Raw genomic sequence first — 26663 nt, 5'->3', positions numbered from 1 at the left:
GTCTACGATCGTTCGCTATCTTAATGTCCATGGTCGTTCCTTCTTTGTTAAAGAGATTCCAGCCTCTAACAGGTCAACAGTTTCGGTCAAGGGTTAATTGGCAACCTTGTACTACAATAATTACTATAGAAATGTAATCTACTTCTTCTTCTATTCTGGGGCCAATTCTCCTCACTGAGTTGGCCGAAACCATCCGTTGTACATGTGGCCGCTGGAACTGCTCCCCGCTGGATTACTCCAGCCAATCGAGCTCACTCCAGAAGCTTAGCAGGTGTAATAATAACTAGACCAGGACAAGGTCAGGGATGAGGTATATTTCGAATTATGGCTCGTTGATGATTAAGCGGAGCCCAGGACTTCGACTTCACTTTCGGGAGAGCGAGTTCGAAACCCATCACGCAACTCTAGTTTTTCTAAGTTATGTGCGTTGCGTAAAATATCATTTGATTCAACGGTGAAGAAAAAAAACGTGAGAGAACCTGCATAACAGAGTTAATATAGTGGAATATAAGTAGTCTTAACCCCTTCTCACTGTGCGAGGAGACCCGTGTCGTGAAGTGGGCCGGTAATAGGTTGATATGATGATGATGAATTAACTTGGTTGTATTTCGCTGCCTATTCGAGGCTGTAACGTTAATCTTGCTCGCAGTTGACTGCGTAACCTTGAAATACTCTTAAAACATCTAAACATTGTCCAGCTACCATGAACCGACAAACGTCTGTTGGTACTCTGTTTGAAGCTGCGTACCTCTAATGCTGTCGTTGTTTATTTTGGTATTCAGCAACAATAACTGTTCATAAAACCTCTGTAGGATTTCATAGCAGAGCTTACCTTCAATCTTTTTTAGGTTACGGTGGCTGGCAAGCTGTAGACGCAACTCCTCAAGAGACGTCGTCAGGAATGTTCCAATGCGGTCCAGCTCCCCTAGAAGCCATCAAACAAGGCGTGATCGGCCTGAACTATGATGTTGAGTTCATGTTAGCTTCAGTAAATGCAGACCTGATGAGGTGGAGGAAGGACCCTGAATCAGAGACTGGGTATTCGATGGTCGATACCAACAATTATCAGTAAGTATTTTTTTTATGAAAAACACGAGAATGGGGAAACCCATTGTAGGCTTTGGAACATCTTTCTTCCAACTCGAAACTATCCGTATCTCTTTCACTCCATCAAACAAGATGTATCTCGGTCTTCCTAGGCCTATCCTACCTTCTCGTTAACCGTTCATAAAATATTGTGTAATACTTTAAAAAAGCTTATTTATTTAAACTCTATTGGTACACTAAAAAACGTTAAGTAAATAGACGGGAAAATCAGAAATTAAAAAAGCAGGATAAAAAATGACTGCTTTATTTCTTAGCAGTTTATATCTTCAATGAAAGGGCAATAAGAATTTTGACTCACCAACAGTTCCGAGTCCGCCATGTTGGTGTTATTTAAAAATCGCATTAACGGATAAATTGTAGCTATGTTAACTAGGTATTGATTTTTAAAGAATCATCTGTGAATGCAATTTTGAAATAAATCAAAATGGCTAGAAATAAATAAGCCAGGCTCCATACAAAGATCTGCACTGCTCGATTGCAATTCTCTCCAACCCTTAACACCATCAGTTACTCATTGCCTGAATATGTTTTCCCAACAGTATCGGCCGCATGATCTTGACAAAGAAGCCCTTCGTATTCGACCCTATTGGAGATGAGGACAGGCAGGACATACTGGGCGAGTACAAACACAGTGAAGGAACTGCTTCAGAGAGAATGGCCTTGATGAACGGAGTTCGGTACTCGGAGAGAGCAAAGAGGTGAGATTTATTTTTTGTACAGACCGTGTTGGACTTCTAAACCCCTCGGAACTCTAGGTCTGCCCTGAAGACGTTTTTGTCGAATCCCTACTACGCGAATGTGTGTTTATTAGTTTATCCTTCTTTCGTGCAACAACCAATCAATACATTTTTTGGCGCTTTTCAATAATTACTTATATCTATAAGTAATTATTGCAAAACGAACAGCTTTTTATAAAATTCAACAATAGGTACCTAGCAATTTTATTATTATCTCATCATGTTTTTAAAGCTGAACAAATTTTGGTGAATTTAAGTGAGTATTAGGAATTGTTGGTCTTAAAATAATAATACTTTAATGCTGATTAAACTCAAAAGTAGCGATATAGTTGGTACAAAGCAGTTTGGTTCCTCATTTCTAACAACCTCGTATAATATGAGTACATTCCAATCAATAGTGAATAGGTATTTTCTAGATAATGCGGGTCGGCCCCCTTTTGCTTGCGCGTTGGCACTCTCAATGAGTATATGTACTCATTACACATAGAACCTTAGCATCATCATTTATCAGCCAAGTTCTAGCTTATATATATTTAAAAAAAGATCTCGCGGGTCGACCAAGCTAGCTAAATAATTATTTACCGGTAAATTATAAAATTCTTAATTTTCAGATACTACTCTGTCGCCGCTAATTTAACGAGCGATATCACATTCAAACTGCGTGACATCGACACCGTTCCCATTGGCAAGGAGTTTAGGGTGATTGTCGATATCGACAACAATTCTGAAGAGGTGAGAATAATGATAAAATATGAAGAGGTATTTCCACCAGAGACTTCGAAGTTAGGTTGTGAAACCATGTGTCCTTTTTCACTAATGTCTAGTAAGTACCGACTGACGGTATAATGTTTGGATACTTGAAAATGATTTTAGAATTATTGTGAGGATGCAAATCTCAAAACTACTTATTATTCTACAGTTGAGCAAACATTCTGAGCCAACCAAAGGTTTAATAGAATTTACAGAAAACTCGATCAATCAATCAATGATTCAATCAATTACCGACCCTCAATAGGTCACGGGTCTCCTCCCGGAATGAGAAGGATTTAGGGTTTAAATAAAACAGCACTTTCTTAAAAGGTGAAGAAAATCATCATGAGGAATTCGGCCTCCCTGAGAGTTCTCCATAATTGAAGGGTTGTGACGTCTATCAATCTGCTTTCTTACCCCGCTAAGTTTGTTTCGGGCTCTTCTTAGACCAGGGCGCGTTTGAAACCCTCGTAGCTTTAGGTGTAGTTGTCCAACGAAGTTATCACCATCCCCTTACAATTATGTAAACATATATTATATACATAGGACTGCCGCTTTCCGTGGCAGTTTTAGGCTTGCTTCTTCCAAGATAATCCCCCCACCGGTACAAAACCTGACTTCAGTATTTTCCTTTAAGTCCAAACTTATAAAGATATTGCTGGATAAGCAAAAAGGAGACAAGAGGAATTGGGAAGTCTGATGTCTTGGAGCAAGCCTTAGTAACGCTTTGCATAGTGACAAATAAGTTAACCAAGTTATTTCAAATTCAAATTCAAATTCATTTATTTCAAGTAGGCCTACTTTATAAGCACTTTTGAAACGTCAAGTATGCATGTTTGTGTGACTCTACCACCGGTTCGGAAAGCAGATTCTACCGAGAAGAGCCGGCAAGAAACTCAGTAGTTGCTCTTTTCCAACATCAACATTTACAATCATTTTGCTATCTTGCGGGAGATGAGAGCGAGGCTGTCTGCTTCCATTCTACCTTGTCATTGAGGAATTCATCAAATGTATAGTAACCTCGCTGTACTAGATGCGTTTTTACACATTTTTTAAATGTATGCATTGGTAGGTCAAGAATTTCCTTAGGAATCATGTTGTAAAAGCGTATACTCAACCCCACAAAGGAGTTCTGCACCTTTCGCAGACGATATGCAGGTATCACTAATTTATGACCGTTTCTGGTAAGTCGATTGTTAATTTCAGCTTTTGATTTATAAAGAGTAATATTTTGCCTCACAAAGACTATATTATTATAAATGTATTGCGAAGCTACTGTAAGAATACCTATTTGTTTAAATTTTTCACGAAGCGATTCGCGTGATCCAAGTTTATATATTGATCGTACGGCTCTTTTCTGTAGTATAAATATACTTTCAATATCTGCAGCTTTTCCCCACAGCAAGATCCCATAGGACATAATACTGTGAAAGTATGCGAAATAAACAAGCCTAGCTGTTTCAACATCGGTAAGCTGTCTAATTTTCCTGATTGCATATGCAGCTGAGCTGAGTTTACTCGCTAGGCTTTCTATATGGGTACCCCACTGTAGCTTACAATCTAAGGTCACTCCTAGAAAAACAGTGGAGTTTTCTATTTCAAGTGTTTCTCCATTTATTATGATGTTTTTATCAATTTTTTTTACGTTAGGCAAAACAAATTCCAAACACTTAGTTTTTTTTGCATTTAAAAGTAAGTTATTAACAGTAAACCAGTCTGACACATGTGACAAAGCACGGTTTACGTCGTCAAAATTATCTTTGTTTCTATCAGTCTTAAAAATGAGAGATGTATCATCTGCGAACAGTACAATCTCACAAGTGCCCCTGACATGGTGTGGCAGATCATTTATATACACCAGAAACAATAAGGGACCCAAAATTGAGCCTTGTGGGACACCCATTAAGGCAGATGATCCCTTAGACTTTATGTCTTTTACGCATACCCTTTGAACTCTATCACTTAGATAAGAGGCAATTAAATTGAGTGCAACGTTTTTGATGCCATAGTGGCTTAGTTTTAATAACAACGTTTTGTGTTCAACGCAATCGAATGCTTTGGACAGATCACAGAAAACACCAATGGCATTCTGCGAACGTTCCCAGGCATCGTAAATATGCTTTATGAGTCTTGCGCCTGCATCCGTTGTACTACGACCTTTAGTGAAGCCGTACTGCTCCGGATGAAGTAAGTTATGTACATTAAAATGATTTAAAAGTTGATAAAGTATAATTTTTTCAAAGACCTTACAAAGAGTTGGCAAGATTGAAATAGGCCTGTAATTGTTAAGGTCATTTTTATGACCGGATTTAAAAAGGGGTATTAATTTACTACATTTCATTAGGTTCGGACAAATACCCATATCAACACATTCATTAAAAATTACAGCTAGATAAGGGGCAATAACGTCAATAATGTTAGAAATGACCATCACCGACATACCCCACAAATCACTGGTTTTTTTCAACTTTAATAACCTGAAATTCTTTACAATATCTATTGCAGATATATGTTTAAAATTAAATAAAACATTGCACTCTTTAACATTATCTCTCAATATACGCTGAGCTGCTATTGGTGAAGAGCTTAGAGAATCCGTTAACAAAATGGGAACATTCTGAAAGAAGTTTTCGAAAGTATTAGCAACCTCCCTGTCAGACGTCACTTTATTGTTATCAACAATAAGTTCAAAATCCACATCACGAGATTTAGTTTTTCCTGACTCGTAATTAACTATTTTCCAGGTTGTTTGTATTTTGTTATCAGATTTCATTATACTATATTTAATGTGTAGCGATTTCGCATTAGTGCAAACATTCTTAAATATTTTAGAGTATTTTTTTACGTGTTCTACGAAAGTTGGAGTATGATTAAATTGTTTTTCATCATACAGCTCATACAACTTCTCCCTACTTTTATATATACCTACAGTATCCCAGTCACTAAATTTTAATTTATTACTGACATTGATGTGCTTAAAGTTGAATACTCTATTAAATTCGTTGTTTATAGTATTAAATAGTGCACTATAAAGACTGTCCGGATGAAAATGTTCGCACGCAATACCAGGGATTTTCGCAGTAATTTCACGTTTGAATCGCATTAATTTAGTCTTAGTTATTGGCCTACACTTTATAATTTGTCTGCTTTTATTGATAGTATTTAAAACAGTAATAAGTTGACCACAATGATCTGACCTTAAATTATTAATTATTCTTTTATCTAAAATGTCACAATTGAAAAAAATATTATCTAAGCAGGATGCTGAAGTTGCAGTTACTCTAGTAGGTTCACTAAAAGTGTGACACAAATTAAAACATTTAAATAAGTTAAGCAATCTAGCAGTTGTTGCATTTTCTAGTAAAATGTCGACATTGAAATCGCCGCATACAATTACTTTTTTAGTAGAAAGACACAAACGCTTTAGTACATCCTCCATGACATTCTCGAAATCGCTAAAATCACAATCACACATTTAGTAGACACAGAGTGCATACACTTGCCACCAAAATAGCAGTTCTTGGCCGGTCCGGGATGTCGAGAGAGGTCGCCTGAAAATCAGCGCTGTAGCAGTGATCATAAAACCACTGCTACAGCATAACGCTGAGGCGATACTCTGTTTGGGAGGAACAACACCACAGATATGTCACTGCCGACAGGGAACTATATTTGTTTGTTTTTAGCATATTTATTTTGTAACCTAATTTTAAGATCCTTTCTTTTATTTTTAAAAAGTTTAATTTGTTAATGATAACTTTTTTTTTTATTTGTGTAACTCGTACCTTATATGTTAATTGATATGTGTTGTTTTTATCCCAAATAAAAGATTTTATTATTATTATTATTATTATTATATGTATGAACGCTTCATAAGTGCCTGTGATAGGCCTACATGAATAAATAACATATTTGCATAGATACATTTCGGAGATTGTGCTCAAGAGCTATTCGATTTGGTTACTACCATCGAATTGCGAAGTACCGAAAAAATCTGCACCGTTACGTTGTTGAAATACCATCAACACGTACGAAGCGTTTTGCTCCTTCCTTTCTGATACGCACCGCAAAGGCCTGGAATGCCCTCCCATCTTCCGTCTTCCCCGATACCTATAATTTGGGTACCTTCTTATCAAGAGTGAATAGGCATCTTCTAGGCAAGCGCGCTTCATCTTAGGCTGCATCAGCACACCATCAGGTGTGATTGCAGTCAAGCATATAAAAATAAATAAATTTGAATTTGCACTTGGCCAGCGTGTTTGACTACGTCATAAATCTCTTCTCACTATGAGAGGTGACCCGTGCTTTTAATGGCCGGTTATGGGTAAATAATGGTTTATGGTAATAATGGTTTTCATTAGAAACGATGATTTAATTTTCCTACATTCAGGGTCGTAACATCAAAGCAGCTTTGACGGCAACGAGTGTGTTCTACAACGGTGTAAGAGCTGAGCTAGTCAAGAAGATCGAAGGGAAAATCTTCGTCGGCCCTACCAAGCGTGAGTCACTTTACGTTTAAAATTACGAGTGGGTTAGTCAGTAGAAAGCTTACAAAATATGAGTAGACAACGTTGGTAGGTAACAACAAGTGGCGTGAACTTCTTACATGCGTGAAAGCACTGCCTACCCATTTTTATTTTTTTTCCTTTTTCCTGCATAATGTTACATGCACGTCAGTGGGTAACAACTTATATATAACTAATAATAATAACATGAAGCGGTGATAGTGCATTGGGCACGAGCTCAACTTCCCTTTCAGGGGGCCAAAAAAAAACTAAATATATATAGCAACTTAAAAACCAGTGCTTAATGATTTACCATAAATTTTAAAGAGGTCCTAATATTACCATACATCAAAAAAACTTGTCACCTTCCACAATCGCTGCACGAAAATATTATTTCTGGATAAAAATAAACTATTAATAAAGTAAGAATATATTGTAAAGAGCTATTTGCTCTCCAACTAACAAACTCAATAACTCTTATCTTAATCTTCTGACCAGCTGTAATCGAATTTTAATAAATAGTTACTTACATTCCACAGAAAATCGTTCCCAAGCGTTTACGATTTTAAACCAATAACTTATAATGAGTGAATAAGAATATAAAGTAATAAATAAATAAAATGAGTGAATAAGAATATAAAGTAATAAATAAATAAATAAATAAGTCAATATACTACGACAATACACACATCACCATCTAGCCCCAAAGTAAGCGTAGTAGAATAATTTTATAAACACTTATAGTAAACACATAAACACCCAGACACTGAAAAGCATTCATGTTCATCACACAAACATTTTCCAGTTGTTGGAATCGAACCCACGGCCTTGGACTCAGAAAGCAGGGTCGCTGTCCACTGCTCCAATCAGCCGTCCGTTATGAGATTGAAAAATAGATATTATGAATGAATGAATGAATACACTTTTATTGTACACTGTAGTGTATGCGATTACACTGTCTCGTGTGTTCCTGAGCAATGTTACTACGTCAGTATTACCCGAGCCGCAGGCGAGAGTAGACGTGTGACAGTTGGTCGTGAGCATTGCCGAGCCAGTGACTAGGGTACGCTATTAGCAGATCCTACATACACTAAAAAAAAAAATTAGTAGAGGGATATAGATACATATAAAGAGAGTACAATTTGGTGGCCTTATCGCTACATAGCGATTTCGAAATACATATATATTTAATGATGTTACACAGATGAAGAAATCAGTATCCTAGTGAAACCAGACGACTATTTGCCGAAGTTGGTGGAGTACTGCAACATCAAGATTTCTGCGATGGCCATCGTGGACGAGACCAAGCAGTCGTGGGCTGACGACGATGACTTCCAAGTGCTGAAGCCCAATATTAATATTAAGGTGAGAAAAGAGTTCTTTAATCTACATGCCACAGAATTAAGAACGTACAGAAACCGTGTACACTACTAATATTGAAGCATCAATAACTCGAACAGGCGGTAAGTCACTTCATTCCATATAGCAGCTGACAGTAATTATTTTACCTCTAATGTTCTAAACTTTTACCATAAAATGTGAAAATGAGAGAAAGTTTGAGTAGCAACACTCCGCGGGTGTGAAGTCAGACGTGTACGGGGCTTCTTCGCTGTTTTTGTAACAAAGCACTTCAAGCAATAATGGTTGAATGAGGTTTCTGTATGTTTTTAATTCTATGTAAAAGGCTATAAGATAAATAAAAGGATTTTCCCACTAAGCAGCACTGTTTAAAGGCGATGGCTTTTCAGTCCAGTGGGTCATCTAATTGAAGTCCTGGATAAATAAATAAATAAATATACTACGACAATACACACATCGCCACCTAGCCCCAAAGTAAGCGTAGCTTGTGTTATGGGTACTAAGATGCCTGATGAATATTTTTATGAATTACTAGCGTACCCAGCCCGCTTCGCGGGGCTAGATTTTGCTTTATTTTATTTAAACAATAAACTTACATCATTACATTTTTAATTTAAGTCTCATAATATATAATAAATCATTTATTTTTCTCCGTATTCATCATCATCATCATCACCTCAACCAATTGACGTCCACTGCTGGACATAGGTCTTTTGTAGGGAGTTCCACAATGCACGGTCCTGGGCCGCTTGCCTCCAACGGCTGTAAGGGGGAGGCTAGTACCAGTGTAAGGGGGAGGCTAGTACCAGTCAGCCTCCCAAAATGCCAACCTCACCTGCACGTGGTGCACCCTGCCGTCTAACCGACGAGGCTCTGGCGACCGACAAGTGGCGGTATAACTACTTCAAATTGGCTAGACTGAATAAATGGCACAGACCGGTGCCGGGCAGCAGCGACGCCGGTGCGATCAGTCTAGCCCTGCGATGACCAACCCGCCTGCCCAGCGTGGTCATTACCGGGCAAATCTTTGTATGAATGGAGAAAAGAAAGCCTCCGTATTCATTCTCTTCTATTCTCTTCTCGAGCGGGTGAAGATCATTATCTACACCCATGTACACCCGACAATAGAATATCATCATAGTAAATAAAAGCTGTATTTGACAGTTTGACAGTTCAAAAATAGGAGAGCTCCGTTCGTCACCAAACTTTACAAGATTACTCGCCAGGTCAATCCGGAGATTCCCTGAAAGTTTCATTGAAATCAGTCCAGCCGTTTCGGAGCCTATACGGAACATACCCACAGACATTTTGTTTTTATAAATATAGATATACATAAAAACTTAGAAAATACATACAAGCACCCAGACACTGAAAAACATTCATGCTCATCACACAAACATTTTCCAGTATTGGGAATACTCACGGCTCGCTGTAAACTGCGCCAATCGGCCGTCAACCTATTTGTAATAGCTCCCAATTTAATTCCCAGTTCAACGAAGATCTGATCATCGGGCAACCAGCGACCGCGGTCCTGTCATTCGTGAACCCCCTGGATAGACATTTAACGGGTTGCGAGTTCAGACTGACTTCCTCAGGCATCGCTGGTAGAACTCTTCGTTTGGCGGCATCTGGTGCTGAGCCTTTACAGCTTCTCAGTGTTGAACTGCCAGTTCAGCCGATTGTAAGTATGAATGAATACAACTACGTACGAATGAACTTGCAGTGCAGTACACTAGACTACACAAAATAAGCAATTCATTTAAAGGAAATTGTTTACAATTTTACAATAAATTACCGGTTGATATCTTGGGGATGTCACTAAAGAAGTTCAAAGTTTGTATTAAGCGAAAGCTTATAGAAAAGTCCTATTATAGTGTAAAGGATTACGTAAACGATAAAAAAGCTTGGGTGTGAACAATTGCTCTAACCAGGTTGCTTCTTAAATATTTTCTAATGACTGTGAGATGGTGATAACAAAAATAACACCCGGCTAAGTTTGCTGTGGGCTTCTTCTTAGACCAGGGCGCGTTTGGAACCCTCGTAGCTTTAGTTTTAAGTTTACGATTGTAGTTATCGCCATCACTACTCACTGCTATGTACACATTTTGTATATAATCAACGCATCAAAAGTGCCATCTATGTGCCTATTTGAATAAAGAAATATTTGACTTTACACTTTTTTTGTCCACCAATGAAAAAAAGTAGTTACAGAGATATAAACATAGAGCAGGAGAGTACAATTTGGTGGCCTTATCGCGACATAGCGAGTTCTTCCAGGCAACCAAAGGTCTGTTAAATATTTAAGTGGGAAGTAGGTATGCGCGGAATTATCCACACAAATGTGTGATGAATGATGGTGATGAATTTAAGTAAGGAACACCCGGGCTTGATTCCCGGCAGAGGTCAGTGGCGTGCACAGTGTTTTTGACCAGGGTATGCATAAAGAAGGAAGATGGCATAAAATTGAAAAATCCTTCCTCTTTATGAGTTATACAAAGATTTTAGGGTATGCAATGCTTTTGTGCATATATGAAGTGCACGCGACTGGCAGAGGTAATATAGGAATTTTAATTTCTGAATTCTCTCTGGTCTGTTCTTGTTCGAGCTTTGGCCGTTGCTAGTTACCATACTACCGAAAAAGACGTGCTGCTAAGCGATTTAGCGTTCCGGTACGATATCGCGTAGAAACCGACTAGGGCTAAACGTTTACTATAACTGCCATACTCCTAACAGGTTAGACATCATCACTTACCATGACTGCAGTCAGTGACTAACTTGTAGTGGAATAAAAAAAATGCTGGTATTTCCCGCAAGCAATCTAACTGTGTCACTCCATCGGTCGGCGTAATGAACGCATTAAGACTAAATAAAATTAATGAAATCTGCTCGGGGCAAAAAAAAAAACAAACCGGACGAAGTCGCAGGCTACAACTTGTCACTATATAAAAAAAGGATAACATAATATACATATACATATATAACATAACATAATATATTAATACATCATGCATGATATCACCCGCACCTTGCATTATTATAACCAATGAAAATTTATTAATGTTATTAACACATTTATGTGCAGAAACTTGGCAAAATCAATTTCGTGGCAACATTCAAATCCGCTGAACTGAAGGACATAAACGGTGCAGCCAGCGTTGACGTCTACGAAGGATAACTTACATGTTTAAGTTTATTTGTTAGTTCAGAACAGTGGTGTAACTATTATGTCAAATTGTATTCGGTAACTGCTTGGAATGTCGCTAACCCATTGATTAAATATGTTACCTTCTATGAGAGTTCTCTGTAACGTACCAATACCAATCTGCATTTTAAGGTGAACCTTGCCCTAAACCTCACCCAATCTGCGAGGAGACCCGTTCCATGTAGTGGGCCGGTAATATGTTGAAGATTATAACCAACTAGCTGTGCCGGAGAACTTCGTACTGCGGATCATTTTTTTTTTTATGAATGTTATATTTTAATACTTAGGTACTTCCGGTCTAAAAGGAATCCAAAAAATAAAATATCATAAAAATTGATCCAGCCGTTCTTGAATTATAAATGGTGTAACTAACACAACTTTCTTTTATATATAGATTAAAAAGTTTGTACCTTTATACTTTGACAGCTACCCCACTGTTCACTATAAATCTAAAGTTTAATTCAATAAATATACTCGTAAATTTAAGGCAAATAGGTTAAGTACTTTATATACATATATTTTTATAGAAGATCTATTTTTTGTTACTATATTGAATATTGTACCTACGTTATACGTAATTCTGAGATTATACAGATAATAACATGTGCCATATAATGGCAACATTTTTCGAATCGGTAGCTTTTATAACAAATTTAATTGTAAATTAAAAGTAAGTGAACGTTAAGTATTACCGACGAAACCGTGCCGCTAAGCGATTTAGCGTTCCGGTACGATGTCGCGTAGAAACTGATTGGAGGTACCCCCTATCAGGCTAGCCCGCTACCGTTTTAGACTGCATCAATAGTTACCACCAGGTGAGATTGCAGTCTAGGGCTAACTAAAAAAGAGAAAAAAAAGGATTTTTAATCTGTATTTTTCATCATTGTAGATATGCCACTTATTTTTTACTCGTGCGTTTTAAAAGTGAGCGATATATTTAAATAATTATAATAATCAAATTTTTTATTTTATCTTTATTATTATTTTACTTATTTAGACCCAGCGATAAGAAAGAGGTCCTATTTTATACCGATTGACATTTAAGATGACAGCGTAAAATTTTCGATTAGTCTCGTGGAAGGCTACGGCCGTGGCTAGTTACTACCTTACCGACAAAGCCATGCCGCCAAGCGAATTAGTTTTCCGGTACGATGCTGCGTAGAATCCTTTACGGGGTATATCTGCCCAAGTCAGCCCGCGACCAGCTTAGATTGCATCACCACTTACCACCAGGTAGATTAAAGTAAAGAGTTAACTTGTGTAATGAAAAAAAATAACAATTACAGTTAAATCTTTGTTTCAATATATATCATAGTCAATGATATTATAAGTAAGAGAACATTTAGAACACTGTAATGTCAAAGGTTGGCTAATTAGCCAAGTTTCAACGAGCCATCTTTAAAGCGCATACAACTAACTACCTCTGTTTACTTATAACATCATTAAAGTATTTTAATAAGTACAACTAGATATTATGAAAAATAAAAACTTATTCACCAAACACGTATTGTTTATTATTCAGTTTCATGCAAAGAAAAACATTTTCACTTAAAAACAATAGTTTTGTTCTGAGCTAAATATAAGGCATTTTCACATTAAATTTACTTAAAAAAGGATAATCACTTGTTTGAAGCCAAAGTCCAGTTCAGACATTAGGTATAACCTAATGTAACGTTTTAATGCATTCCGTTAACGATGAATGAATTATAAGTTAAAAGAAATGTGAATGAGCCTTTACACAATCAATCTGCTAGTTTAATCCGTGATCTTGGATTGACGATATTGATGAAAATAAAAAGTGATGTGTGTCAATCTACGCAGGGCAGTTCAATCATTGAGCTATATTTATAGAGAAGACGCCACTCATTAATTAGTATGAGATTTTTATATAAACCTAATTGGTTTCCACGCGACATATCACCGCTAAATCGCTTATTGGCATCGGCACGACTTTGTCGGTAGTGCGGTAACTAGCCGAGGCAAAAGTCTCCCATCCCACCGAACCAGAGAAAATGAAAAAAATACAGTTTATATACACCGATAAATAGCTGTTCTATATTATGACTCAATGTTTACAATACACCCCCCATCCCATCCGCCTCCCGGAGAAAAAAAATTAGCCCAGCAGTGGACTGTTTTAGGCTAATGAATAATTTCGACTAGTAGACTTCGATGCAATGGTTCGATGCAAAACCTCATAACCAGGCAGGTTAGGCAGTGCTTTTGAGCATGTATGAAGTGCACACCACTGCTCATAACCCCTTATAAATAAACGTGGTTTGGAGTTGAGGTTGCAGACGGTGTAGTTGAGTTGTTTGATAACAAAAAAAAAAACAGTTTACCCGGCTAAGTTTGTTGTGGGCTCTTCTTAGACCAGGGCGCGTTTGGAATCCACGTAGCTTTAGGTTCAAGTTGGGCAACGAAGTTATCACCATCCCTAATTAAATTAATAACAAGCCCCAAAGTAAGCGTAGCTTGTGTTATGGGTACTAAGATGACTGATCAATATTTTTATGAATAATATACATAAATACTTAGAATATACATATAAACAGCCAGACACTGAAAATCATTCATGCTCATCACACAAACATTTTCCAGCAGTGGGAATCGAACCCACGGCCTTGGACTCAGAAAGCAGGGTCGCTGCAAACTGCGCTAATCGGCCGTCGTATAAAATTATTGACGCAATTAAAATTTCACATCCGCCTTAATTACAAACGTGCATTCATAAGATAAATAAGTAATGAAACTGCATATTAAGGAACCAGAGGACGGTAAAATAGGTAAGTAACAACAATCTTATACCCGTTTTCACTAACGAAGAACAAGGTAATGCCTAAATAAGTAACGCTTAATCTAAGGAGATTCTTAGGCCTACATCTTTCAAATAGTTCGTTCGTTGGTTATCACCTAAGGGTTGGTTTTTTTTTCCATAGACATCGCCTTAATCATTAGGCATTCCATTTAGGCGTTACCTAGGTTTAGTGAAAACGGGTAATGCCACTTTGGATATACGCAAATCCTAAACAAAAATGTACATAAAATATTGCTATTATTTTTCTACTGTAGAACAAGTGTTACCGGTGGGGCTCTTTAAGCCCTCTTAAATCCACTACGCTGCTTTATTGTAGGTAGGCGGGCGTTAACAATTATAATAAAGTTAGAGCTATATTTAAGTTTAGGAGTTTCGTACAACCAAATACACTGTTCTAATATATATATTTATGTATATATTTTTAATAATTAATTGTTAATTTAAATTGAATCAAAGGCGACTGAAATATGGGAGTCATTTTGCGTCTAATAATTTCTTCAAAATTGACCTCTCTTCTGTTTGTATGCCGAAAGTTTTTAAATTTTTATGACACAGTAAAACACAGTTTTTATTTATTTTTAAATATTTTTAACAATATAATGACGCGATTCCATAAGTCAAAACAAATTTAGTTCTAAATAAATAGTAATACTTTTAATAAAATTATTTTCATCTTTGTATATACTTACGTCTTTTATGTTTTATTTTATTTTTAATTGTATATTTTCATATTAATCATACTCCATTCCGACTTAACATTAAAATTAGAAAACGAATATAAATCTTTGAGTCGCATCTGTGACTTAAAATTAAATATTACTTTTTTAATTTTAGCTTGTACAAATTGCCTACTAAGATTTGAATTTAGAAATCGAACGCAATTCGCGGCACCGTTTAGTTTGGTACGGCATCCATTGCGGCCTGAACTCTTTGTTTCGAAGAAATTTAAGCTATACCAACCCGCAATGTACTATGTACTTATAAATATGAGCTAAATCGGCAAATAGTGACAGAAACTTATGTCATAGTAAGCCCCATTGGGCATAATATGACATGAAATCAATCGCACGGTATGCGACCGCTTGTCCTGTCTTTAGTATTATTTACTCTTAAGGCAGCGCAAGCGATAATTAAATATAGACCTTAACCCATATAAATAGAGTTGCAAATATTATGCAAAATTATTTTTCATGTTGTTTGTATCATGAATACTATTTGCAACTAACTTAAACTTAATTTCATAAGTTTAGTAATAAGACTAAACTTAGTGAGGTTTTTTAGTTTTTAGAGCAAACCATTATTTAGTTTTGACAAATATATATATATAAATATATATATATATATGTCAGAATATACATTAACAATATCACCAAACAGGTATAAATTATAATTTTGTTCGTTTTTGTAAATTAAACCGTGACCAGATTTATTCAATATAAATATAACCCTACTACCTTCGCTTAAAGTTTAAATTAACTTAATTTAGTTTAGAAATAAAACTAATTATTTTTTTTGGTGTTGTCTTTAGAGGGCTGGTAAAATTGAGACAAAAGTTTTTATCCAAAATTAGTTTTATCTCTATATATCTATAAGGAAACATGATGCAAATTCGGTTGACTAGTAAACTAAGTAATCTTACTTCCTACTACTATTATAAATGCAATAGTTTGGATGGATATTACCAAAATTAGATGTTTAAAGGCCGATTTTTCAATCACCAAATGGCCTCGGATTTTATAAATATATTAAAAAAAAAAAATCTGCGATAACGCTCGCCAGATGTGATGGCTACACTCGTAACGTCATAAGCCATTATCTGCCTTAGTAATTCCTTGTTCCATACCAAAAGATTATTAATGTTGGTATTTATAACACAGAACTGTGCAACTGATAGTTTGAAAACACAAAATACTTGATATACGCATATAACAAGTGCAGAGATTTTAAAAGTTCAAGCTTTACCGTATTATGTTTATACAACGTGTAGCAGAATAATAAAATAATATTGAAGGATGCATACGTATATATGATGAGTCACCCCATATAAATATTATAAATAAAAAGAAGCATATTTATTTATCAATACAAGTGTTTACTTATGGCAACCCTATTGAAGATAAACGACCGACACGTGCATAGTACTTACGCTTCGGTACCGATGCGTACCTAATAAAGTGACAGGAGTCACATGATTTTAATTTTGCATGTTATGTTAGGGCTGTATCTGATTTATTTCAATGAAAACAGTGGTTTACTCAAACTATTATAAATAAATATACTACGACAATACACACATCGCCATCTAGCCCCAAAGTAAGCGTAGCTTGTGTTATGGGTACTGAGATAGCTGATGAATATTTTTTTCTGAATATAATACACATAAATACTTATAAAACCAATAACAGATAAACACCCAGACACTGAAAAACATTCATGTTCATCACACAAACACTCTCCAGTTGTGGGAATCGAACCCACGGCCTTGGACTCAGAAAGCAGGGTCGCTGCCCACTGCGCCACTCGGCCGTCAAAGGTTATTAGGTTTTCGGTTTCGCAGATAAGTCTCAGAGACAGTACATTATGTACCTCTAAAGCCTGTGAAGTATTATTTCGGTTTTCATTTACACTTTGTATAGACGTGACGTCATTCAGAATTTAACCTGGCGGATTGATAGATTTTTCAGTTTTATTTATTCAAAATCGCACTTAGAAGATAAATAAAAATACGTTTTTTTTATAACACATGAATAAAATAATACATTATGAACAATACAGTAATTTTGTGATTCTTTGTTATTCTCATCATGCTTATTATACTATTAAGGAAGTATATCATATTTATTCTTCAAATAGGATATCTTTTGATTGAGAAAGCAGTCCGTGTAGATTACTTTAGTTTAAAGTCGTTCAACCGCATAAGTTATTTGACAGTAGAAGTATCACAGCGTATAAGCCGACATAACTGTTGCGTTCGGGAATGTTTTTCTTCCGTCTAACGGTTCAGAAATTTGTCTTTTAAATAAGCTTCCAAAACGTAAGCGGTAGCGTGACTATTTGCGACCAATGAGAAGAGGCGCCGGTTTTCAGAAAGTTTGCGATTGGACGATTCTTTCAGCGGAGAGGTTTATGCTTTAGGGTCCGGAAACAAGGACGGACGTCATTATTACAATTTTAAAGTAGTAAAACAATTGCTTTTGAAACTATGGACGTTGAGGGTCCCGAAGTGCCGAAATGGCGACTCTACACAGGTAAACGCAGCGATGGTCGCCCCCAACGAGGTGAAAAGACGACATCAAGCGAGTCGCTGGGAGCCGCTGAAAACAAGCGGCCCGTGGATTTTTGGACTCATTTTTGGACATGATGATGACGATGATGACGCAAATATGCACGCTACCGCGAACGCGGCCTTGACGCTTTCATTTGACTTTTGACTTATTAGCTGCCAAATAACTGTTTAACACCTTTATATTATAATGTACATTAATTAACTTTGGCCTTCCCGGTGACGAATTTAGCGTACTCCTCGTAGAACCGCGGGAACAGCTGTATCGCGAAATACACCAGAGTGAGGTAAGCGATTATCGCCAGCGTGAGTATAAGGTCGAACACCGCGGGTTTAACACTGAAAACGAAATAAATACACGTTTACAATTAATTATTTCGACGATTTCGTCATCTAAGTACCAATAGCACAAGCAACGTTACTTAGCTTTCTTTGGGGATTTTAACCTTCCTGGCGCAACGGTGAGCGCAGTGGATTTAAGTGGGAGGTCCAGGTAATTTATGAATTTTCTTCATAAATTACCTTCTCTGGTCTGGTCTGGTGGGGGGCTTCTCCAGTGGCTAGTTACCACCCTACCGACAAAGATGTGCCGCTAAGCGATTTAGCGTTTCGGTGCGGTGTTGCCTCCTACTTAAATTCACAGCGCTCATTGCACCAGGGAGATAGTTTTTCGAAGAAGGTTGTCAAAACCATGCTCAAATTTCCAAGCATTTTCGAGAAATATTGAATTAATGTTCAAAATTCCCAGTCTCACTGAATGACTCTAGATGGCGCTAGCTGTATGATACTCACCTATAGACGTAGAGCACAGCTCTGGTGGGCGGGTACAAAGCGTACTCCGGTTCACGCTTGTCCACTGCGTGGGGAGTGACCGTCACCTCCATGTACCTTGATAATGCTCGCTCCAGCGCACCCGTAACTCCTAAACAATCCGTTTATTGTTACACTCGATAACTATTATTTTTAAAATGGTTAATTATTTCAACACTTTTATCAAAATTGATAAAAAATACTTCATATACTGAGTTTACTTTCCTAAGTTATGTGCGTTTTAAGTAATTCAAATATCACTTGCTTCATCGGTGATGGAAATCATAGTAAGGAAACCTGCATGCCTGAGAGTTCGACATAATGTTCTTAAAGGTGTGTGGATTCCACCAATCCACACTGAGCCAGCGTGGTGGACTGCGGCCTTAGCCCCTTCTCATTGTGGGAGGTGTGCATTATAGTGGGCCGGTAATAGGTTGAAGTGATGATGTTCATGACTTTATATACTTTTCAAAATTCAAGCTATACAAAATTATGTTTAGAAGATATATATATTCTTATACTTCTATATAGAAGTGACGTCATTCAGCGTTTCACCTGTGATGTCGGATCGCTAGATTTTGAAGTTAACACAATCTCACTTAAAACATTTTTTTTTTACTATAATAAGACTAGCGCTTGACCACAATCTCACCTGACGGAAAGTGTAGACGTGGCCTAATATGGGACGCGCTTGCCTAGAAGATGCCTATTCACTCGTGCTTTAAATATACCCAGGTTGTCAGAGTTAGGAAACACAGAACTATAAAGGATGTTCTAAACCCCAGCCATGCGTATAAGAAAAGAAGATGCAAATCGCTTCGTGCGAGTTTTTTGGATATTAACAACATAAGTAAATATAAGTTTTTACGACATTTAAATATATTTTATCATTAGATAAATACAATATTTTAGCGATTCCTTGTTAATGCCATCGTGTTTATTGCTTTATTTCAGGCCCTATTTTTAATGCATAGTAATAAAAAAAGGTTAAATAGACTGACCCCCATTTGGTGTTGCGGATGTGATGATTTGCGGTGGCCTTGGCTGTGATGATAGGAACTTGTACCAGTGCTTGATTGACGCTTCATCAACACTCTAAAACAATTGAAAAAACATGATTCGTAAATATGCCTTATATATCTGACGGCCAATTGGCGCAGTGGGCAGCGACCCTTCTTTATGAGTCCAAGGCCGTGGGTTCGATTTCCGCAATGTTGATGTTTGTAATGAACCTGAATGTTTTTCAGTGTCTGGGTGTTCATTTGTATATTAAAAGTATTTATGTATATTATTTATTAAAATATTCATCTTAGTACCCATAACACAAGCCAAGCTTACTTTGGGGCTAGATGGATGTGTGTAATGTTGTAGTATATTTATTTATAAAAAAAATAATAAAAAAAATCATCTTGTTGCGTATCCTAGTAGTTTAGCCCTTGAGTATCCGATGAACCTGACCCGCAAAGAAGTGTTACTTACCAAAGCATCGTCATATAACGCTGAGTCTTCTTCATTTTTCTCATCAGTGAGATTGTAAATGTGTGAAGCGAGCGCTCGGGCGGTGGCCGCTATATTATTGGCAATGTTCCGGAAGGAATTCTCCGAGGATGTGTCCAAAAGTGTGTTCCTGGATGGGTCTTTGTGACTCTGGAAGGAGAAATACCTGATTTAAAACTCAAATTTCATTTATTTAAAGTAGGCCTAAAATAAGCACCTTTGAAACGTCAAGTCTACTGTTTATTATGATAGACGACTAAGACACCGGGAGGAATCTTTGCATCGTTCGAGTTCATGTAGGACTGCGGTGCATCGATAATGCAGTCGTATTTATATCAAAATACCCACCAACTCAATGTCATGAACATAAATACATATATGGCAAATATGAATTAATAATAATTAAAAGTTTAATTATTTACCCACTTTATAAATTTACTGTAACAATTAATTGCATGATGTCCATACATAAGAGACATGACGCCCCGCCGGAGCATTGCAATACAAATGGAATTTATTCCTTCACTGAATATAAATTATTATGTTAAAATTAGATTATTATTATTGCAATCGATTTAAATGTTAAAATATGTCAACTTAAAGCTAAAAAAATAATATTAGAGTATGTCAACTTAAAACATAAGAATAATTTCGATTTGCAATACTTAATTAAATGCTAACTTTTATTAACAATTGATAATTGATAATTAAGATATCATATAATTGAGGTCTTAGCATCATATTTAAAGAGGTCGTCTACGTCATAAAAACAAATATCTGTCTGTTTGTAGTGACTCTACCACCGGTTCGGAATTTAAAAGTAAGTTGTTGACTGTAAACCAGTGCGACACATGTAACATAGCACGGTTTACATCGTCAGACTAAAATAACGTCAAACAAGTCGCACGTTCCACTGACCTGGTATGGTAGATCATTTATATACACTAAAAATAGAAAGGTACCCAAAATCGAGCCTTGTGGGACACCCATTGAACCCTGAGACTTTGATAAGTTTTTTATGCAACTCTTTGGATTCTATTGCAATTAAGAGGCAACCAAATTTAGTGCAACGCTTTTGATACCATAGTAGAAGCTTAGCTTAAGAAGCAAGGTTTTATGATTGAAAAAAAAATATACTAAGACAATTCACGCGGACAACACGGCAAGAACCATAGACAAGTTGGGTTAAAGAAGTTGCCCTGTAAAAATCGATTCATCATCATCAATACACTACCGGCACTACAGGGCACAAACTCCTCCCTCAATGAGAAGGGGTTAAGGCTGGCCCAATGCAGTTTGGTGGACTCCACACACCTTTGAGAACATTATGCAGAACTCTCAGGCATGCACGATGTTTTACTTCAAATGATATTTTAATATCTTAAATTCCTTCATAATATCATTAAGTGGTACTTCAATTGCTTAAAACGCACATAACTTAGTAAAGTTAAAGGTGCGTGCTGGGATTCGAACTCTGCCCCTCGAAAGTGTAGCCGAAGTTCAAACCACGAGCCTATCGCCGCTGTGGGTTAATTACTTCATGATAACATTAAATTATTAGCGAGGGTTATAAAAAAAAAATACCTGCAATGAACTAATAGTGAATGCCGTCATCCGCCTTATGCTGAATCTCTCGTGGTGCCATGCCAGAAACTCATCAGCTAAGTTGATCTTCTTATGCACTATTGGCACACCAAGTCTAGACTTTATGGACTGCGCTGGAGACCCATCTTTAGGGGGTTTGGAGACATGCATCGTCAACGGACCCGAGGATATAGAGTCCAGGCACATAACGAAGGAGATGTCCTGAAAAATTAGATACATAGTTTATAAATGAATGAACGAATGAATGAATGAATACACAGAGAAAATTATAATATTATATATTAAAATGCAATACCATATACGGCTTTATCGCTATATAGCGATCTCTTCCGGGCAACCAAAGAAATACGTGTAGAAATAATATAGGAAATTGTTAGGTGTTACTACATACATAAGTAGAATATTATGATTTAAACTAAATAAACATAAAATAAGCATAAAATGTGAACATTTGTTTGACATCTTGGTCATCATTTCTCCATCTTTTTTCTTGTCTTTTGTGATTGAAAGATTGATTTATCTTATAATCTAAACATCTTTCAGTTACTTTTTAGAGAAAAACCCATCGACGGCCTAGAACAGGGCACGGGTTGCCTCCCAGAAATTACCATGAATAGAGTTGAGGTTATAGTTCACCACGCTGGCCTATTGTGGATTGGTGGACATCTATTAGAACATTTTGGAGATTTCTCGGGCATGCAGGTTTCCTTACGATGTTTTCTTTCATTCCTTCAAGCAAGTGATATTTTAGTTGCTTGAAACAAACATAACTTAGAAAAGTTAGCTAAGTATAATGGTAGACTTCACACACCTTTGAGAAGAACAATTGAGAACTCTCAGGCATGCAGGTTACTTCACAATGTTGTCCTTTACCATATAAGCAAGTGATGTTTAACTGCTTGAATTAAAAAAACGCACATAGCATTGTCAAAGTCTGCGGACTTATTCCGGTGATTTAATTTATTCAATTGTACAAAAATCTCAAATTTTAATGTTCAGTGAAACTTGGTGGTCTGATAATGAAAATAGTTAATGTGTCGTAATAAAACTTTCAATGTATTAACTACCTTGTTTTCCATTGTTAGTGTTGTTTTCTCTGCAAACGTAGAATAAGGCGTAAGATAAAATTTTTGATAAGATTTTTATCTTAAGCCAAAGAAGTATAACTTCTAACGCGTTTACATAAATACACACACGTTTTTTTTTAATTTACTCATAGACTAAGCCAGAGTTTGCTAAACCTACTTATGCATGCTGATAATATATTACCTGTAGTAATGAAGCATCAGTAGAGTCTAAATGTTCCTCCAGCCATTTCTTCGTGGCGAAATAGTTGAGTGAATGACCGGTTGATGTCAGCATGAAGACCAGGGTAGGCCCTCCACGCACTGCAGCGGTGGAATACAGTCGAGAGAATATACGTGCTAGCTCTAATAACGCGACCGCTCCTGACGCATTCGAGTCCGCGCCGAATGAGAGCTCCTAAAAGAAAAAGAACTCCTTACATCTCCTCCACATCGCAAAAGCAAAAGAAGAAAACTTTAAATACTTCACAAAGGATGGGTAATTTTTGTTTCAAGAGTAGTGAAAACGCCCTTAACTTTACTGCTTCTACATTAATTACATTTTAATTAATAGGTTTACTTACAGGAACAATACTTGAAGAATCATAATGGGCAGCAATAACAATGGTTTGTACGGCTCCAGACCGGCCAATTAGTTTTCCATGAATAGTCACCGGTTTAGAGTCCATTCTTGCAGGTGTAGGAGTGGACACAACTAAGGAATATAATTAGATTTTTATATATGCATAGATTTATAATACTTACACAGACACAAGGTAAAGACATAAAATAATAGAAAATAATTAACATGTTTATCATTCTGTCTGACTGGTGATGATGATGTTTATTACAGAAGCATTGCGGTTCAATACCTATACCATGTAACAGGCAGCATAGTCATTTGGTTAGTATTGTTGTTATAAATAAACTGCAAAGTAGATACTTATGACTTTTTTTTAAGTAATATCGAGTTCTTACCAATTTGATAGCCGTTAGAAGAGACAGTGTTAAACATGGCCTCTAGGGCTGTTCCAGACTTGTCGTCGGTGATGAAGCTGTGCTGCAGATCCTTGATGATATCCTCAAAGTCCGGATTCCATTCAGCAAAATATACTGGGATGCTTATCTCTTGTTGCATCATTGCCATTTCCAAGAGCTTGATGTGCTATTAATAAAAGTATTTTGATAAAAAATTGAAATCAAATATATATTTTAAATTATGCCCGGCACAGTGGGCAGAGACCCTGCTTTCTGAGTCCAAGGCTGTGGGTTTGATTCCCACAACTGGAAAATGTTTGTGTGATGAACATGAGTGTTTTTCAGTGTCTGGGTGTTTATCTGTATATTATAAGTATTTATGTATATTATTCATAAAAATATTCATCAGTCATCTCAGTACCCATAGCACAAGCTACGCTTACTTTGGGGCTAGATGGCGATGTGTGTATTGTCATAGTATATTTATTTATTTTATTTATTTCTTGCTTTAGTAATAAACTTTTTTACAGAAAAACTAATAAAATACATAAATTTTGAGTAGTTTCTTTTAGTTTATTTCATTGACTGCACATCTCTTTAAAATAACTATTTACCATTATTGTTCAACAAAAAATAAGCATTTTGCATTCAACAACATTTTATGTTTAAGTAACTAAATTTATTTCCATTATTAAAACACATGTTAGAAATGAAGAAATGAAATACCTCTTTCTGTTCATCTGATAGTAAAGTATCATTCTTAGGTAGCACTAATAACAGTGCCCCAGCCTTATTACGGATCTCCACAAAATGGTCAATCGTGATATCCTGGATGCGAGCAACGACACAGTGACGGGACATGCTCCATGATGATAATGACCTCCCTTCTAGATTGAAGCTTGCACTGCGACATCCTAGGTAAAGAACAGATAAAACATTACCTACTTGTACCAAGTATTTGACTGAAACACAAGTTAAAGTAAAAACAGATTTGTAGAATATTAGATTCCTCTACTACTTTTGGTTGAAATATAGAGGAAAGTTATGGTTAAAATTTTGTCATACTTTTCTGTTCATATTATGAGTTCTTGTATTTTTAAAGCTGTGTTTACTTATCATTATTTGAAATTAACTCAATAAAGTAAATTATTTGAAGACTGCTATATAAGAACTATGGGTAATAGTTAGTTTTACAGATATTTTATATATATTTTGGTATCTTAGTAGTTAGTGAATCTGCTCTAAGCATCATCTGACAATGTGTTTAATATTTCATTGAATGTATGCTGGAAACTAGGATGTTTGCAAACTAGAATATACTGAATAAGCTGTCTGCATATTAGTGTTTTGATTTTTGTTGTCAGAGTTCAAAAACGTAAGGCAAAAATAGTAATTAAATTCTACTACGAATAAATCAAATATCCAAGAAGTTGAATTTGAAAATACCTTCTGCTTTTTTTTTTAAATAAGAATTATAACCTAAAACCTTTTTTAATCAAGGCTTAATTTTTTAACTTTGACTTACCATGGGGAACGGTGTGAAGGTCGTATTGCTGCATTCTGTACACGGAAAACTCATGGGATGCCGCCACAGGGTTCGCTGGCGACATTATTATGAAAATTGGGAATACTACAAGCAAATAGTACGGTAAGTAGCCACGGAATATCTCCGCGAAACCGTCCGCTTGATCGAGCCACATCTTAGCAACTGTTTGTATTCACTTTGTTAATGTAATTAGCGCGCATAAATCAATTTTTAATACACTATCCCATTTAGAGAAACCTTACGTGGGATAACTTCGAAACTCGGTCAATGATCCATAGACAAGCAAATGACATGACTTGATGAGTGTTGTCAAAAATAAATCAGTGTCTGTGGTTTACGTTCCGCTTAACGTACCTATGAAAATATTACAAGCTTTACAATATTGGTAGGCATCAATTAATATTCTGTTGTAAGCAAGAATCTCAACTTAATTGACAAGTCTAAAAGTAAAACTATCCTTTTCAGAATGTTTCCTGTAGAAAGGGATAAAATTATTTATAGACACGTCAAATTAGCATAGTTTTTCTTTTACCAGAATAATTCGTCGTCTTTCTATTGAAACAAGGCGAATTATTTTGGAATCCTTTTCCAAAATAATTCGTTACATGGTTACATGGTTACATGGTTTGTTCAACAGTGAGTATGTCATCCTCAGAAGTTTAACAGTTTTTATCATTTTGTATAGCATTCTAGCTTCCCGTGAAAGCGGAGAAGCCAGAATGCCAATGCAATTTAAAGGACCTTAAAAATTTGACGGCCGATCTAGGTGTTTATGTGTGTTATATAAGTATTTATATATACATATTACTAGCTGACCCCAGCGCCATTTGTCGGGCTGATTTCTGAATCTAAACCATCTGAGGTACGCTTTGAGGTTACTTAGGTAAAGTTTACTTTAAGGCTAGATGGTTAAGTGTGTATTGTCGTAGTAAATTAATTTTTTGTTTACTTATTTTTCGCACACATTGATTCTGCAAAAGATCTATTTTCAAATTTACTGTGTGTCATAGAAATATAAAGATTACGCAAATTCACTGCATGACAATTCTGGGCCTGTTAACATTTTTAGTATATTTATCAACATGTGTACGTTTTTTCCTTTTAATCAACTACCTATAGGAAACATATCGAGTACAAGGCCAAAACTGCTGGTAAAAACTTGGTACCCTTAACAAGGTTAAGCGGTATTTCACGCCGGGACAGCTTCTTACACTTTATCAGGTTCAAATCCGAACCAGCATGGAATACTGTAGTCATTAGTGCGATGGCTCTGCCAAGCCAAAAAGGGTAGACAGGGTAGGCACAGTTATTGATAACCTGCGTGTAGCTATACTCGCAGCTTACGCTTAGTGACGACATAAACTTTGAATTGTACTGTACCAGAATGTACAGTACGACTGGCACC

At 36.4% G+C, this 26663-nt stretch overlaps 2 protein-coding genes across 2 annotated transcripts in view; one reads left to right on the top strand and one right to left on the bottom strand.

Annotated features, from left to right (window-relative positions):
• Window positions 1–12462, top strand: part of LOC120633163 (hemocyte protein-glutamine gamma-glutamyltransferase-like) — a 34553-nt gene extending 22091 nt beyond the window's left edge. The window contains exons 9-15 of the mRNA XM_039903294.1: window positions 849–1068; window positions 1647–1805; window positions 2456–2576; window positions 6982–7090; window positions 8301–8461; window positions 9945–10136; window positions 11538–12462. Coding sequence (XP_039759228.1) covers window positions 849–1068; window positions 1647–1805; window positions 2456–2576; window positions 6982–7090; window positions 8301–8461; window positions 9945–10136; window positions 11538–11630 — 1055 coding nt within the window. The 3' untranslated portion in view covers window positions 11631–12462. The remainder of the gene's footprint in view (window positions 1–848; window positions 1069–1646; window positions 1806–2455; window positions 2577–6981; window positions 7091–8300; window positions 8462–9944; window positions 10137–11537) is intronic.
• A 4563-nt stretch (window positions 12463–17025) lies between these two features.
• On the bottom strand, window positions 17026–25526 carry LOC120633316 (nicalin). Its single transcript, XM_039903504.1, has 10 exons — window positions 25238–25526; window positions 24439–24626; window positions 23713–23899; window positions 23319–23449; window positions 22940–23152; window positions 21650–21871; window positions 20048–20215; window positions 19570–19663; window positions 18551–18680; window positions 17026–18097 (listed from the first exon to the last, which is right to left on the bottom strand). The coding sequence occupies exons 1-10, from the start codon at window positions 25410–25412 to the stop codon at window positions 17956–17958; spliced, it is 1650 nt and encodes a 549-aa protein (XP_039759438.1). The 5' UTR covers window positions 25413–25526; the 3' UTR covers window positions 17026–17955.
• Between the last annotated feature and the right edge of the window lie 1137 nt (window positions 25527–26663).

Source organism: Pararge aegeria, chromosome 21 (genome assembly GCF_905163445.1).
Source record: "Pararge aegeria chromosome 21, ilParAegt1.1, whole genome shotgun sequence".
Taxonomy (NCBI): Eukaryota; Metazoa; Arthropoda; class Insecta; order Lepidoptera; family Nymphalidae; genus Pararge; species Pararge aegeria.
This window is presented reverse-complemented; position numbering and strand designations above follow the sequence as displayed.